This window comes from Pogonomyrmex barbatus, unplaced genomic scaffold, assembly GCF_055798465.1.
Source record: "Pogonomyrmex barbatus isolate J1 unplaced genomic scaffold, ASM5579846v1 scaffold23, whole genome shotgun sequence".
Lineage (NCBI taxonomy): Eukaryota > Metazoa > Arthropoda > Insecta > Hymenoptera > Formicidae > Pogonomyrmex > Pogonomyrmex barbatus.
This window is the reverse complement of record NW_028297120.1, coordinates 1,696,203-1,712,067: the sequence shown is the minus strand read 5'-3', so window position 1 is coordinate 1,712,067 and position 15,865 is coordinate 1,696,203. Positions and strand designations below refer to the sequence as shown.

The window sequence follows — 15,865 nt, the reverse complement described above, 5'->3', positions numbered from 1 at the left end:
ACTGATTGGTGAAAAACGGATAATGGGAGTAAATAGTAAAGATTTATTCGTCGTTTTATTCCCACTACTCATTTTTCACCAACCAGCTTCTGTTAAAGTGCTGGTGCTGCATGAGAATCCAGACTAAAAGTTGTAAATAAAAAATATCATAAATCCCGGTCTACAATAGGTGATTTAATCCTTAAGCCGTAAGAAATTAACCAATCATAGTCGATTGTTCTTCTATTCTTCGACTATAATTCCATTTCTTACGGCTTAAAAATTAAATACCTATTGTGGCTCGAGACTAAAGCGATGTTTACAATGAGATTTTCAGAAGTAAGACTTAAGAAATTGGCCAATCATAATCGATTTATAGAAGAATAACTGATTGTGATTGGCCAATTTCTTATAAGTCTAATAAGTCTTACGTCTTAAAATCTTATTATAGAGGTCGCTTAAACGACCTTAGTGTCGGTCCACAATAAGTGATTTAAGCTTTAAGACGTAAGAAATTGACCAATCATATTCGATTATAATTGGTCAATTTCTTACTTCTTAAAGGTTAAATCATCTATTGTGGATCGACACTTATAAGAGACATCTTTAAGACTTTTTTATAAAAAAAAAATCATAAATACGTCTAAAAAGACATGTGTTAAAGATGTCTTGAGAAAGACATCTTAGTGTCGGTCCACAATAAGTATTTAATCTTTAAGCCGTAAGAAATTGACCAATCATAGTCGATTATTCTTTTCATATTCGATTATAATTGGTCAATTTCTTACTTCTTAAAGCTTAAATCACCTATTGTGGACCGACACTAAGATGTCTTAAAGACGTCTTTTTTTATAATTTAATAAGACGTCTTATAATATTTAAGATGTCTTTTAGATGTCTTTAAGACGTCATAATGTTCTCTGGGTTTAGCATCGACGAGATATTATTAAAGACCGATAATCTTACAGGAGTTAGCGTGAGTTAAATTAATAGTTCCTGTTACTATATATAGTTACTGAACTATTAATTTAAAAATTAAATCCGTCATAATAATAGTAATAAATGAACGTAATCCTCTCGTTATCCTCAGTACAGTCAAAACGGTCGATAATCTCAACATTACCGCACGCTTGCATTTGCCGGTGAGCTAATACAGCTAATACGGTAATTTTTAATAACTCGATAATTATCGTAAAAATTACAAAATGATACAGGACTTTTTTATTCAGTTTTACTAGCTCTACCTGCACACGAGAGGTGATATGACCGATCGGACACCCTGTATATATATATATATATATATATATATATATATATATATATATATATATATAAAGAGTAAGTTAAAAAAAAATGAATTATATATTTATAATTCTATATATTATATATTTATAATTATATATTTATAATTCGAAGTATATTTCTATTATATTTTGAAATTCGATTACATTGTGTAACAATCTTAAGAAATAATTATTAATTAATTACATATAATAACAAATATTATAAATAAATATTGTTTAATATAGACACTATAATAATATAAGAACTAATATTATGAATATAATTCTAAGATAAAAATATGAAAAATAAATACTTTGAAAACTTTTAAAATATACATATTATATATAAACTTAATGTTATATTAAATGTTAAATTGAATGTTTTATAGGATGTAATGTCTTGTTCTGTAAAAGAATTATTAACAAAATTTTTCAATAAATGAAAAACAAAATTTCCATACAGTTTGAGATGTTTTGCAATCATGCTTAAATTTCATTCTTCTGCGACATATTCATTTGTGAGAAAAACATTTTTAAAATGTCTTTCACATGAAACTACTTTTCGAATATGGATGCGAAATATTCATAGTGACCCTGGTATATCTGACCAAACATTAAAAACCATACTAGATATAATTCTAAATGGTCAAGATAAAAATAAGAAGATAATATTCAATCGGAAGATAGTATTCTAACTTTAGATGAAATGAGATAAGAAAAAAATAAGGGGGCTCGAGCCATGCTTGATGCAATCTCTCCTGTCGTGCTCCAGGAGGATTATTTGTATATTTGCCAATGGCGTTGGAGGGTGTCGCCGCTGCAGTCCGACCTGCATCCATCGAGAGAGTAGGACCATCATCTCTCTGGAGTATCAAGTAGCTCTTAGTGGAGTAGTGAAGTAGATTCTACCGCTCCTACTTGCGAGATGGTGCACATAAGAAACGTCAGTCTCGACACGAAGGGGTGAAGTGCATTCGAGAGAATGGGACCATCATCTCTCTGGAGTGCCGGTCGTGGGGATTCGAAAGAATACATGTATATATGTATATTGTAATATATATATATATATATATATATATATATATATATATATATATGTGTGTGTCATTGTATTGTTGACGTGTTATTCTAAATACGTTATTTGCGATAAATATCATCACATGCCTCGGTAGTCGAAAGGATAAGATGCCTGCCCGGTAAGCAGGAGATCCAGGTTCGATTCCTGGCTGAGGTGGTATTTTTTCGCAAAATAATTGCGAGTTTTCACGACTGGTTCACGACCCAAATAAGAAGGGAGGGTGTGCGTCACGGCGGGGCCCGACCACGAACCAGTCGTGAAAACTCGCAATTATTTTGCGAAAAAATACCACCTCAGCCAGGAATCGAACCTGGATCTCCTGCTTACCGGGCAGGCATCTTATCCTTTCGACTCGTAATTATTTTGCGAAAAAATACCACCTCAGCCAGGAATCGAACCTGGATCTCCTGCTTACCGGGCAGGCATCTTATCCTTTCGACTACCGAGGCATGTGATGATATTTATCGCAAATAACGTGTTTAGAATAACACATCAACAATACAATGATACATATATATATATATATTACAATATACATATATACATGTATTCTTTCGAATCCCCACGACCGGTACTCCAGAGAGATGATGGTCCTATTCTCTCGATGGATGCATAAGAAAAAAATTGATTGGGATGAACAAAACTCACATGGTTTTGTTGACGTCGGCTCATACTGTTAATGACAATTTATCTCTTGCTAATAAAGTTCTTGTTTTTATGTTAGTTTTTATGTTAGCCATTAATCAGAATTTTAACTTCTAAGTTGCACATTATTTTATTAATAAATTAAATAGTCGTGAAAAAGTAAAATTATTAAAGACTATTTTATGTGCACTTTATAAAAAAAATATAAACATTGTTCAGCATCACGTTTGATGGAGCATCTTTAAATATAACTATGTGTGAAGAACTAGACGCATATTTAAAACCAATTGAAATTGAAAAAATTGTAACATATTTTATCCATCCCGTTGATCAATCTAAATCCCAAATCTGAAAAAATAAATTATACACAAAGTCTGTTATAAATTTTTGATGCTAGAAAGCAGATTGCTAACAGATTCTGTAATATCTGACAATGTTAGCAAACTGCTTTCAGAAACCTGACAGAATCTATTGATATTTTGTGCCAGCAAATTGGCAACAGAAATCGAGCAGACTCTGCTGCAGTCTGCGGTCAGATTGGCGGCAGAAAGCGAGCAGAACTTGCGCGACACAATTTGATGACAGAATCTACTCAATTTCTGCTGCCAATCTGCTGACACAGAATATCAACAGGTTCTGTCAATAGAATGTAAGCAGAATGAGACCTCAGATGAAGTTAGTCTGCTAACATTTTCTGATTAAATCTGTTGCCAATTTGCCGACATTCTGCTAACATTTTGCTGACTGGGAATGTATACATATTTTTTATGATGCGTGCCACACGTTTAAACTTGTTAGAAACACTCTAAGTATGAAAGACTTAAGTGATAACGAAAATAAAACTCGATCAATTAAAAATTTATTAAACATTCAATTGATTTCATTATAAAACACAAAAAAATTACATCTTGCGACTAAAATTAGAAATAGACATGTGCATTTTAATGATGAAAAAATAAAAGTTAATTTGGCGGCACAAATTCTCAATGCTTCAGTTGGAGATACATTTCTATTTTTAAAATATGACTTAAAATTACCTCATTTTGCTATAGTTTCATCAATTGCGATATTTTATAAAATATTCAATGATATATTTGATTTATTAAATTCTAGAAATTTATATATAATAAAACAAAAAAAGCAATAACAAAAGAGAAAATACCTATTTTAAAAGATAACATTGATAAGTATATTTTATATATAAAATCTTTAAAAATAAAAAATATTCCTGTACTTGAAAGCAATCAAAAAACAGATTTTATTGAGTTAATTATTAATTTAAAAAATAGTACAACGCGAAACATGGCATTTCCTCGGCAAGCAGGATCTTGATTTTAAGTCTTTTAATATGAAAAGTCTTTTAATATGAAATAAATTCAATTAATTATATTACCAACTACATGTCGCTTTGGTTTAGACTTTCAATGTAGTGACTCTATAATAATTCGATGATCAATATTAGTGATATCAATTAAAATCCCTTTAATCATCTCTCCCACCGGAAATATATATTGTGAAAATAATAAATTGCTCGTTTTGTAAACAATTGTTTACAACAATTGTATTTTTGCAACACTCTTAGCAATATAGCCAGATATATATGTAATAACTTTGTTAGCAAGATGTCTAATGGAGATTTGGTAGAGCTTCATTAGAGCTTCATCATGGAGTATAAATCTCCATTAGAGATTTGTCTGACTTTCATCATGGAGATAGATGTCGCATGGAGGTCGTGGAGGTAGTTATATGGATCTCTAATGGATGTCATGTTCCGTGTGAGATCCTATAAAGGTTTCGCTGGACGGCTAATGGATGTTCACGGTAGAATCCTAGGGGATCGTCTATGGAGTTTGACTGGACAGCTAATGGACGTCCATTCCTTGATTCCTTGTGGAATCCTTGAGAACCGTAGAGATTCGCTGGACGGCTAATGGACGTCCACGGTAGAATCCTAAAGCATCATCCACCGTAGAGGTTCACTGGACGGCTAATAGACATCCATAGTGGAATCCTAGAACACCGTCCATCATGAAGGTTTCTTGGATCTCTAATAGATGTCTATCTGATTTCCATCATGAAGATAGACGTTCGATGGAAGTTTAATGCCATGGAGATTCAATGGATGTCCACTGGAAATTATGTTCTATGTGGGATCTGATCTTTAAAAGCAACTATTTTTGTATAAATATATTTAATAAAATCATTATGTTTTTTTATAGAAACAATTTTTTCTTTATTTTTTAATTTTACTTGTAAGTATTCTAATATAATTAAATATATTAACGTATGATTTTTAATATACAGTATGATTCAGAACAACCGTTCCAAAACTGATATATTCTTTATAATTTTATTTAATTTTAAGATAATTTTTCTTTTATTAAACCTTTTGTTTGAAATTTAATTGTTGAATCATAGAAAGAAATAATTTGCCGATTATAAGCCAGAAGATAAAACGCTTGCTGATCAACTATTTGTTATACGCACACTTATTTTGTAAAAATTTGATATCTTCATATATTGTATTCATATATTGTATTGTATTGATATCTTCATATATCGTGCAAGAAGTGAAATAATTTCATGGATAATAACTCATGAAGATTATTCGTTCCTATGTAACAAATCCACACCAATTTATTCACGCACCCGATTGATTTATAAACGAATTTATATAATTCACCATTACTATTATTATCATTATAAAGCATTATCAATTAATCATTTGACGATTAAGAATTACTCGAATAAAAAAAACACAGAATTACACGCAATCACAATAATCAAAAGTTTTTCTTTTTTTATAATTATTATATTATCAATGTACTCATGGGTTTATCGCACTTAATCGAAAAAATAAGGCATTTATGAACAAATCTATCGGTTCATCATCAATTATTACCAGTTAATTATTTAGCGAATTAGAATTATTTGCAGAAAGAATCATATTATGCATAATGATAGTTATCAACCAGAAATTTTCTTTTATAAACTGAATTATATGTATCTGTTATATGTATCTGTTATATTAAACGGATCCTTAACTAACGAAAAAAAGTCTTTTAATCTGATTACTTACTCTTTCAAAGCAAATGATGTAACATATAAACAAAAGACTTGAATTAAATTAAAGCAGTGTTTGAGATAATCGATTTCTAAAGATAATCTTCATACTTATAAAATTCTTTATTTATCTTTTAATCAGATCTTTCAATCATGTTAAAAAATTATAAATTGTACATCTTTTAAGAAGTAAACTTTTATAAAACTTTTTATTATTCTTGTTACTTTAATTATTATTAAATTATTGAAATAAAATGATCTGAATAATTGAGATAAAATGAATATAATGCAAGTAAAAAATTCTGAATGCAAGATTATTTCGCCGGTGCTCAATGTCTCTCCTTCTTTTTTTAACGTAGGAGAATAATTCGTGAAAAATATTTGTAAATAATTATAATTGCTCGCGGACTAATTTTAAATAAATCTTTTGCCCATGTTTAATCGCCCATAAAAATGTCACGTCAAACAAGTTAGCACCCGAGTGGGCCAGCTGTCCAAGACACATTAAAACAAGAATTATGTTCGAACCAAAAAAACAAATCGATCAAATTGTCTTTTGTTTCGTGCAAAAATTGACTCGATTATTACAAAACTAATGACAATTACAAAATTCAGATCAAATTCTTTAGGTTATTATATGTATACATGATATCGCAGCCGGACTATTAAGAAACTTGATAGATATTATAAGAAAAAAAAGTATTCGACGATGATGTCTAACAATCTAGACAATTGAAATCCAATCTCTTATCCTATGCACAAAAGTGTCAGTAAAGCTTTGATTAAATCAAGTTAAAATAATTCCCTAGGAAAAAGGAAAAAGTAAAAAAGTATTAATAAAAACTAATACTGTTTGTCACATAAAAACTATCGAATGACTTATGACTATGTACGCATTATTAGTAATATTATTTAACAATATTAATGTTATTAATAATAATGCAACGGGTTAACAGTTTTAATATATACATTGTATAATATTCACAATTTGCTCGTTCGATTATTGTCAATTAAGTCAAGTTAATATGAATTATATGAGTTATTTATTAAAATCAATATATTTAAAGTTAATGTATTTCTGATAGTTTGATGATCTTTATATCCAAACATAGACCTTGAATTATAACAATAATGAATGCACAATTTTATAAAATAATTTGATATTGAATATATTTAAATGAAATCAACACTGTGTGTGTTAAGAAATTATTTTTGGAATATTCTGTTGAATTAATAGAATTATTTTCTTTAAAAAAATATTTAATTTATTATGATGTTTCAATACGCAAAATAATTAATTTACAATTCATTATAATAGATTGAAAATATGTTGAAATAATAATGTAATAATGAACAATTAGACAGAATTAATACATAATTAATTTATACATAATTAATTTATTATAAATTTATAAATTGTTTTATCACATTCTGATCTGATTATCATTTATTACTGATTATTTATTGAAAATGATTATATCTTCTAGAAGAGTGATACATCGTATAGCCATCACAGCCTGTTCATTTCAGCCCTATTCATATCTGAGAAATGCACTTCTGAGAATTTAATAATCTTGGCATATAGACACAAATAAGCTATAAAACTATAAAAGTAATAATACATTCAAAGTTTCATAAAACTGAATATTACATACATGCGTTATGCACGCATAATTTACTTTTTTAAGAAGAAGAAGCAGATGTTAACATAATATTATTACATTATTATTACATTATTATTAATTCTTTGATACACAATACATATTATCAAAATACAGAATCTTTAATCCCCTGCAAAATAAACATAACAAAAAACCAATTGTTGCAACAATAAAAAGAAAAACAATAAATTTCAATAAATTCGATATTTTCGAGTTTCGATGTTACATGTATTTTAAAAAAAAAAAAAAGATAAGATAAGAATAAATATTAAATTCATAAATCTTATCTATAATCTTTTAAATTTCGTTATGAAATTATTAATTGTTTTTTATTGTATCTGATTTATATCTTCTTATTTGTGTCTTATTGCCCGCATTATCTTTGCATTTATCTTTTATTTTGTTAAAATGATATTTTAGCCAATAAAGTGTTTTGTGTTCTAGTATTGACAATTTAACGAGTTATAGTGAATCTGACAGTTTTTTATTTGAAATAGATTTTAACATACAATTTATGATTGATAAATTCATCAACAGCAAATTGAGCATAATCTGTCAAATGCAGGCTGTGCATAATTTTTGCCGATGATATTAAAACATGTCGGCCAAACATGAGCTTAATATCGATAGAGATATCGGATCTGTTGCAATATTCTGAATAAATTTATTAATTCTGAATTAATTTATCAGAGTTTATACCTATTTGTACATAAACATTTTATAAATAAAATCCGCGAAATCATAATTTCTGATCATAATTTCATTCTTAGAAATTTTTTTCTGCTTCTGCTTATATGCAAAATCTTGTATGCTTATGCAATTTGATATTTATTAAAACTGTCTTTGATTAATTAATATTTTAGCTGTTTATTTATTGTTCGCTATAAAGATTTTATTTGTGACTTTTCGCAGCATATATCTCTAGTTTTATAATTTCAACAATTTAATATCTTTAATTTTAAAATTATTTTAATTTTAATTTCAGCTCTCTTGGACAGTCGTGATTTTATAACGTCATAGGTGAGAAATGATGTGTAGTAAGTTTGTTGCGATCAATAGTTTTATGTTTTAGTTTTCCAAAAATAATAATAGAACATAATAATTTTGTAATTTTGAAATCTGTAAAATATGCGGCAAATTGAGATATCTATCTAATACATGTCATGTAAGATCACGAAATAATTCTTAAATAAGGGTCACTTTTCAGTTATATACATGGGCAATGTGACAGCTAAATGTGAAAAATAATCTGTTATTTTAAGAATTATTTTATAATTCTACGTAACATAGAGATATACATCACATGCCGTATATTTTACAGATTTCAGGATTACTATGTTTTTCAGGAAAAAAATGAAAAATAAAACTATATCACACAAAGAATTTACTGTATATCATTTCTTGTCTATGAATACAGACATAACTGCAGCGAAATAATCAAGCATTATATTAATAAGAATTAATATAATTTATGAATAAGAAATATTTTATTTTTAAAGGAAATTAAACGCATTTATTTCACGTTCAAAATGTCATTTATGTATTTTTTTGAATTTTTATAAATTTTGACACAATCTTATTCAGTTTTTACATTAATCAGATTACTTTAATTAGAGTGCATTAATTATAATTGTTTTAAGATAATTAATTAATTAAGTTACTTTGAAATACTTTAAAATTTAAATTTAATTATTTAACGATCTCTATTTTATTACTAAATGTAATTTTTCACGCAAATTTTAAATTTGTCTTACTTTTATAAATTAATAATGTTTAAAGACATGCTTACTTTAATTCAATTTGACTTTGACTCGATTGAATTTTATTAAGATTTTCACAAAAACGTATTATATGATAAATATCTATGTAGACATAAATCTTAGAAAATCCTATTTATTCATATATAGTCGTAAATTTGTTATTGTTAAGTGACATCTACACACACACACACACACACACACACACACACACACACACACACACACACACACATACAAATATGTATATTTAAATATGTATGTATATACAGTTATATTTTACATATTTATTTCAAATATAACTTCTTATATCGGACAAGAATATCATATGTAGTTTCATCAATTTGTATCACGATGTTATTATTCTCATTAATAATTTTTTTATTTAGTATAATGTTTAGATAATGGATTATACGGATAATAGAAAATTTATTTATGTTTATGTATATTGAAAAAACAAAAATCAATCGATGGAAAAAGAAAAATAAATCATTCACAAGAAATAGCATTGATAATAAAAATTCATTACACATATTTGTCATTATATGTATTTGTGTGTATACACGTTCGTGCATGTGTGTGTGTGGTTTTTTTGTGTGTGTGTGTGTGTGTGTGTGTGTGTGTGTGTGTGTGTGGTTTGTGTATGTGTGTGTGTATGAAGTAATAATTAAATAATCAAAAACAGAAAGGTACCTCTCTTCTCTAAAAAATAAAGATAAATGACAGGATTCAATAATGATCATGAACGAAATTGAGAGGAAGGAAATTTTTATTGGTATTTTTTTACTCATTTCTTAACACATATGTGATAATCTTCTGTGATAACATAATGCTCCGATAATGCTCCGAAAATAATTTGCGATATCGAGATTATTAAGCAAAAACTGATTAGCATCGTCTTTGTCACAAATTATGGAATAAGAGATAAATAGAGATAAGTAGCTGTATGAATATACAAATAAATATATAGAGAGATATAGATAGAGAGAAAGAGAAAAAAAATGGTAGAAAGAAGAGATGAAAAAGAGGGAAATAGACAGGAAAATAGAAAGAAAAAGACTCTTCTTCGTTCTTTTAAATCTTTTATCTGAATTAAAAACAATTAGTCATAATATTCATTAGTTATAATATGGCATGCACTAGTAGAGGTTCGAACTAGTAAAGAAAGTTTTAACAAGATTTTTGAGATTATTAAATTTATTAAAATATCTTAACCAAATTATCTACTCCTACAAATACAATAACATAATTTTAACAAGTAATTTGCTCAATTTCTTTACATATCCAAAATCAATAGTCATTTTTGCCCAGTTGTCTCAATTTTTACAGTTCATAGTTTTCCATGGACTCTAATTTACACAAGGGAATGCATTGCGTCCCATTAAAGTGTTGTCCCCACTCGCATTCGTGTAGTATCTTTATTTCACCTTTGCATTCGTACCATAATCTGGGGTCGCACTGGTGACTCGTGATGCTACCCTCGCGTTCGCAAGCGCCAAGACTTATACATTTTTTTTCAGATTCATCATACTGTTCATTCTTCTTACATGTTACAACATACCAGACGTCACCATGGCATTCATAAAATTGGTTACAGTTACACTCGTGTTTCTTACGATCCTTGTCGTTGCATATTATCCCGCAACCTTCACCGTCAACGCAAATTAACTTTTCCTTATCGAAGTGTCGTCCCTTTCCGCATTCACGCAAAGCCTTCTGTCCATTTATGCACTCGTAGTATTTATCGCATTGACACTCGTGCGGTGAAAGTGTACCCTCCTTGCAAATTGGCGAGTTCGTTGACGGTGTCGTTGGCAATGTTGTCGGCTCTTGCGTTGTCGTAGCCTCGCAACCACCTACTTCGCAAATCCGCCTGTATCTATTGAAACCTTCGCCAGGTGGACACTCACGTCGGGCTTTGAGACCACTTACGCACTGGTAATAAACGGTACAGTTGCATTCGTGTGGCAGCAATTGCCCATCCTTTTCACATTCTCCCGGAGGAGGAGATGGAGTAGGTGGACGAGTTGGAGGACGAGTTGGAGGACGAGTTGGAGGACGAGTTGGAGGAGAAGTAGGAGTTGAGACTGAGCAATCTGAAATCTCCAATCTGACGCAACCACGCCATCTTAGACTGAAGTATAGACCAGGCGCGCAATCCTGTATTTGCTTTACACCTCCGTTGCATATATAGAATCGAGAGCAATTCGATTCATGATGTATTAATTTTGGTGGACAAGTATCAATCACCGGGCATTCATTGTCAGCCTCAAAGAAAATCGATAATTTACTCGCGGCGCTCACTGTCCAAGATGTCAGGAGGACGATGGCGATTAGGTATATTCCTATATCAAACAAAAAATATTCCGATCAAAATTGGCATTTAGTCAATTATTATTGCAATTGATAAAAATTTGTTAATTTTAATTATTTAATTATTTAATTATTTAATTATTTACAAATTCGAAATTATTTAACCCTCTTTATTATTTATCCCTTTTGCTGCTATGGACGACTATCTGGTTACTCGCCACGAAACGCTGTTTATATATTACTATTTTTTATTTTCTAAGACTATTTTCTATATTTTCAATCGTTTTTTACATTTTAACGATGATTAATGATTTTAAATAGTGAAAATATAAGCGTGTTTTATCCGTAGCACATTATTTATTTTTTTGTTCTTTTTTTTGTTTTTTATTATTTTAACAGCTCTGTTAAAGCGAAAAGATTAAATATCCTTTCATGGTTTTATTAGAATATTTTTATTATTAGAAAGTAGTTAATACTTACCCTTCATCGCCTGTTACCTATTCTATCTGTACTCAAAGAGAAAAAATATTTCGTATATGTAAAAATATCCTGTTATAACACCTCACTGATTAATCAGATGAATACATGACTGACTGAATTAAGGTGTGCCGGCTTTTTTATACCCTAAGATACAAGGACAGATTATCATATCTATTAACTAAAACAGAGCCGTCTTTGATTTTCTTGGAACCCCAAGTGCAACTCTTTTTTTAAATTTTTACGATATGTAAATTTACATATAAATTTAATAGAAAATAGAAAATAAATTTAATAAATGTGTAACTGTACATAATATAAAATATTTATTGATGTATTAATAATTAATGTAATATGTAACTACACATTATAACAATACATTGTTATAATATAATATATTATAATATTAATAATTATATAAAATGTACACATACAAAATACAAGTAAATAATTAAAATATTAACTATTAATATATCTAATTAACATATTAATATTTATTTTATTAATGTTATAAATTACATATGTAGAAATATATGTGTATATGTGTATGATATTTGCATTTTTTTTTCTTTTATCACTTTATTATTAGATTATTCCTTAAATTTTGCGAAAAATTAATTAATTACAAAATATTTTATTTATATTTATTTATTACAAAATTTATTATAATTTTCTGTACAATCTGTCAAATGTCCTTAATTTTTAAAATCTCTTCAGCTTGCATTCAGAAATCTGTAACTATAGTCTTAGAGAATTATACTTTTCCCCTAAGTAAAGAAAAAAAATATAAGAATTATTAAAAGAATGCTGGATTTGTCTGTATTACCGACGAAATGCAGTAATTTTTGTATTGCTCTCATTTTTTATTAATTTTATAGATTTGAAAATCCTTTTCCACAATTAAAGTTTATGCATTAATACGTGTTTAGCATATGAATTTCATATCAAGAATGAGAAAAAATTTTAAAATCTTTTTTACCATTTGATACTTTAAAATAGCGTTCAAAGCTGTCAAGTCGTCAATATTTGCTTTATATAAAAATTTTACAGTCTGTATCTACAAAACTGATATTGCTAGACTAGAAGATTACATGAAGAAGCAACTGAATTGAATTCTTAGAAATTTTGAATTCTTAGAATTTAGGCTTAGATACTTATTATGATCAGGGAAGTATCACAAAAATTTATTTATATGCGTATCATGTGTGTGCAGAAATATATGAATGGGTATATGTATGTATACATAAATGTATCTATGTATATTTAAATGCACATATGTGTAAACATTTTCATCAGAGTTTGCTCGTCAGTCCAAGGTCCTCTTAAGCCAAAGGATTACTACTGTTTATTAAATTTAAATCACAAACAACGAAAAGATCTTGTATAATCAGTATTGATAAATTTTACAAATTACAATGCAAGAAAATTCCATGGTATTAAATTCCATATCAAAGATTTAATATATTCTTATCATTAAAATGGATTTTACCAAGAACATGACTTATATATATTTATTATAGATAAAAAAAATAATTTATATGTGTGAGAATAAAATAGATCAGGATATCAAGGTAAATCTTGATTATGACTTTTGATTAGATAATGCGATTGTGAAAAAATATTTTATCATTAATCTTTTCGCGGTGCGGAAATGAATCAATTAAATGCTTCATTTCATACTATACGTATAGTATGAAATGAAGCATTTAATTGATTCATCGAGATGTTTGTTAAAATACAGGGACAACAGCTGCAAGGAACATTAAAATTTGTACATGTAGTAATCGCGACCATTATTTAATTATTATTATGGATGTTGCTATTAGTTGTGAAAAGATTACAGTTTTCTAATTAAATGCCTGCATGTGGATTTTCATTTTAAAATATTTATTTCATATTCTAATAGCGAAAATAGGAAGAGAGAAAAAAATTGCGTGAAATTTTTTCTAAAGTTACAGCAATTCGTCAAAAGAAAAAAGAACTTTTATCAATTATCAAAAAGAAGAAATTTTATCAATTTTTAAAGTATTTTGAATTATCTTGTGATATATCAATATAATTAATTATGCCGCAAATGAAAATAAATTCGTAACAACTTTGTAAATAATTTTGGATTGAAATATATAAATATTACATTGGATTTTTTATTTTAATATTATGTAACAAGATTTTTTTTAATATACTAATACACTTTTTAATAGCTTAAATTATAAAAATGAAATAAAAATGAAATGAATTATTGTTATCAGAATTAAAAGTTGTTTTTTCTCGAAACTTAGTTATATAAAGTGAAGTGCCAAGTCCATTGAATTTGATGCAATCTTTCATTATCAGTCAACCTTGAATTTTAAAAGAGTGATATCTCAATTGACCGATATAATCAAAGTACGTATATATGTATCATTATATTATCAAAATATGTAATCTACATTGATACAACTTATGATATCGAAGAAATTTAAAAAAATTAATAACTTATAATTGAATTAGATAAGAAAATAAAATTAATTTAATAAATAATAATTTATTAATCAACAAAAAAAATTAAACTTCTTAATTTTAAAATTTCCATTATGTTTTTGATAAAATCATTTATTTATTATATTTGATTCCAATATATTTTTATCGCAATTGTCATTATTTAACTTTTATAATTATTATTATAATATAATTATATTATTATTATATTATTTATTTTAAATCTTGCTTTTTAAATCTGCTTTGTAAATTTTGAATCATATGATTCTTGTTGATAATTACAATCATCCTCTTATTTTCTCTAATTTTTTTAAATACATAGGATTCTGATAGGATTCTGATAATTATTGCATGTTTATTTTGATCAAGATGTAAAAAGTATTATAGAAAATTATAAGAGTAATGTTTCATATTAGTAATGTATGTTCTTTTTAATAAAAAAGATAATTTAAAATAATTATAGTTATTAGTGTTACCTAAAAAGATTAATTTTTAATATATTTAAGATATAAATTACTTACTTGTTTTATTATTTAAATTTGTATTTAGATTAAGCTTATTTTATATTTTTTTGCTTTTAATTTATATAGCAATATATTTGAATAATAATATTAATATAACAATATTAATATAACAATTTAATTATATGTAAACATACATACGTTTTCCCAATTAGCAAAATGTTAGCAGAATATCGGCAAACTGGCAATTAGATTTGATCAGAAAATGTTAGCATGATTGACTTCATCTGAGGCCCCATTCTGCTTACATTCTGTTGACATTCTGTGTCAGCAGACTGGCAGCAGAAATCGAGCAGATTCTGCCATCAAATTGTATCGCGCAGGTCCTACTCGTTTTCTATTGTCAATCTGACGGCAGCCTGCAGCAGGATCTGCTCAATTTGTGCTGCCACAATCTGCTGGCACAAAATCAATCAATAGATTCTGTTTCAGATTTCTGGCAGCGGTTTGCTAACATTGTCAGATATTATAGATTCTGTTAGCAATCCGTTGCCTTTCCAGCATCAAAAATTTATAATAAACTTTGCACATAATTTACCTTTTCAGATTTGACTATCGGGATTAGGCTTATTTAATTTTTTTACAAAAAAGTCGCAAAAAATTGTTTCTT

The 15,865-nt window shown here is 27.7% G+C and overlaps 1 protein-coding gene and 1 long non-coding RNA gene across 2 annotated transcripts; both read right to left on the bottom strand.

The window, feature by feature from the left end:
• Positions 1–2,545: 2,545 nt before the first annotated feature.
• LOC148936340 (uncharacterized) lies at positions 2,546–2,926 on the bottom strand. The gene is made up of 2 exons (XR_016139603.1): positions 2,739–2,926; positions 2,546–2,650 (listed from the first exon to the last, which is right to left on the bottom strand). It is a non-coding gene; the product is annotated as an uncharacterized LOC148936340 (long non-coding RNA).
• Positions 2,927–10,528: 7,602 nt separating this feature from the next.
• Positions 10,529–12,806, bottom strand: LOC105426899 (protein obstructor-E-like). The gene is made up of 2 exons (XM_011638314.3): positions 12,260–12,806; positions 10,529–11,811 (listed from the first exon to the last, which is right to left on the bottom strand). Exons 1-2 carry the CDS (start codon positions 12,264–12,266, stop codon positions 10,790–10,792), a joined length of 1,029 nt encoding a protein of 342 aa, XP_011636616.2. The 5' UTR covers positions 12,267–12,806; the 3' UTR covers positions 10,529–10,789.
• Between the last annotated feature and the right edge of the window lie 3,059 nt (positions 12,807–15,865).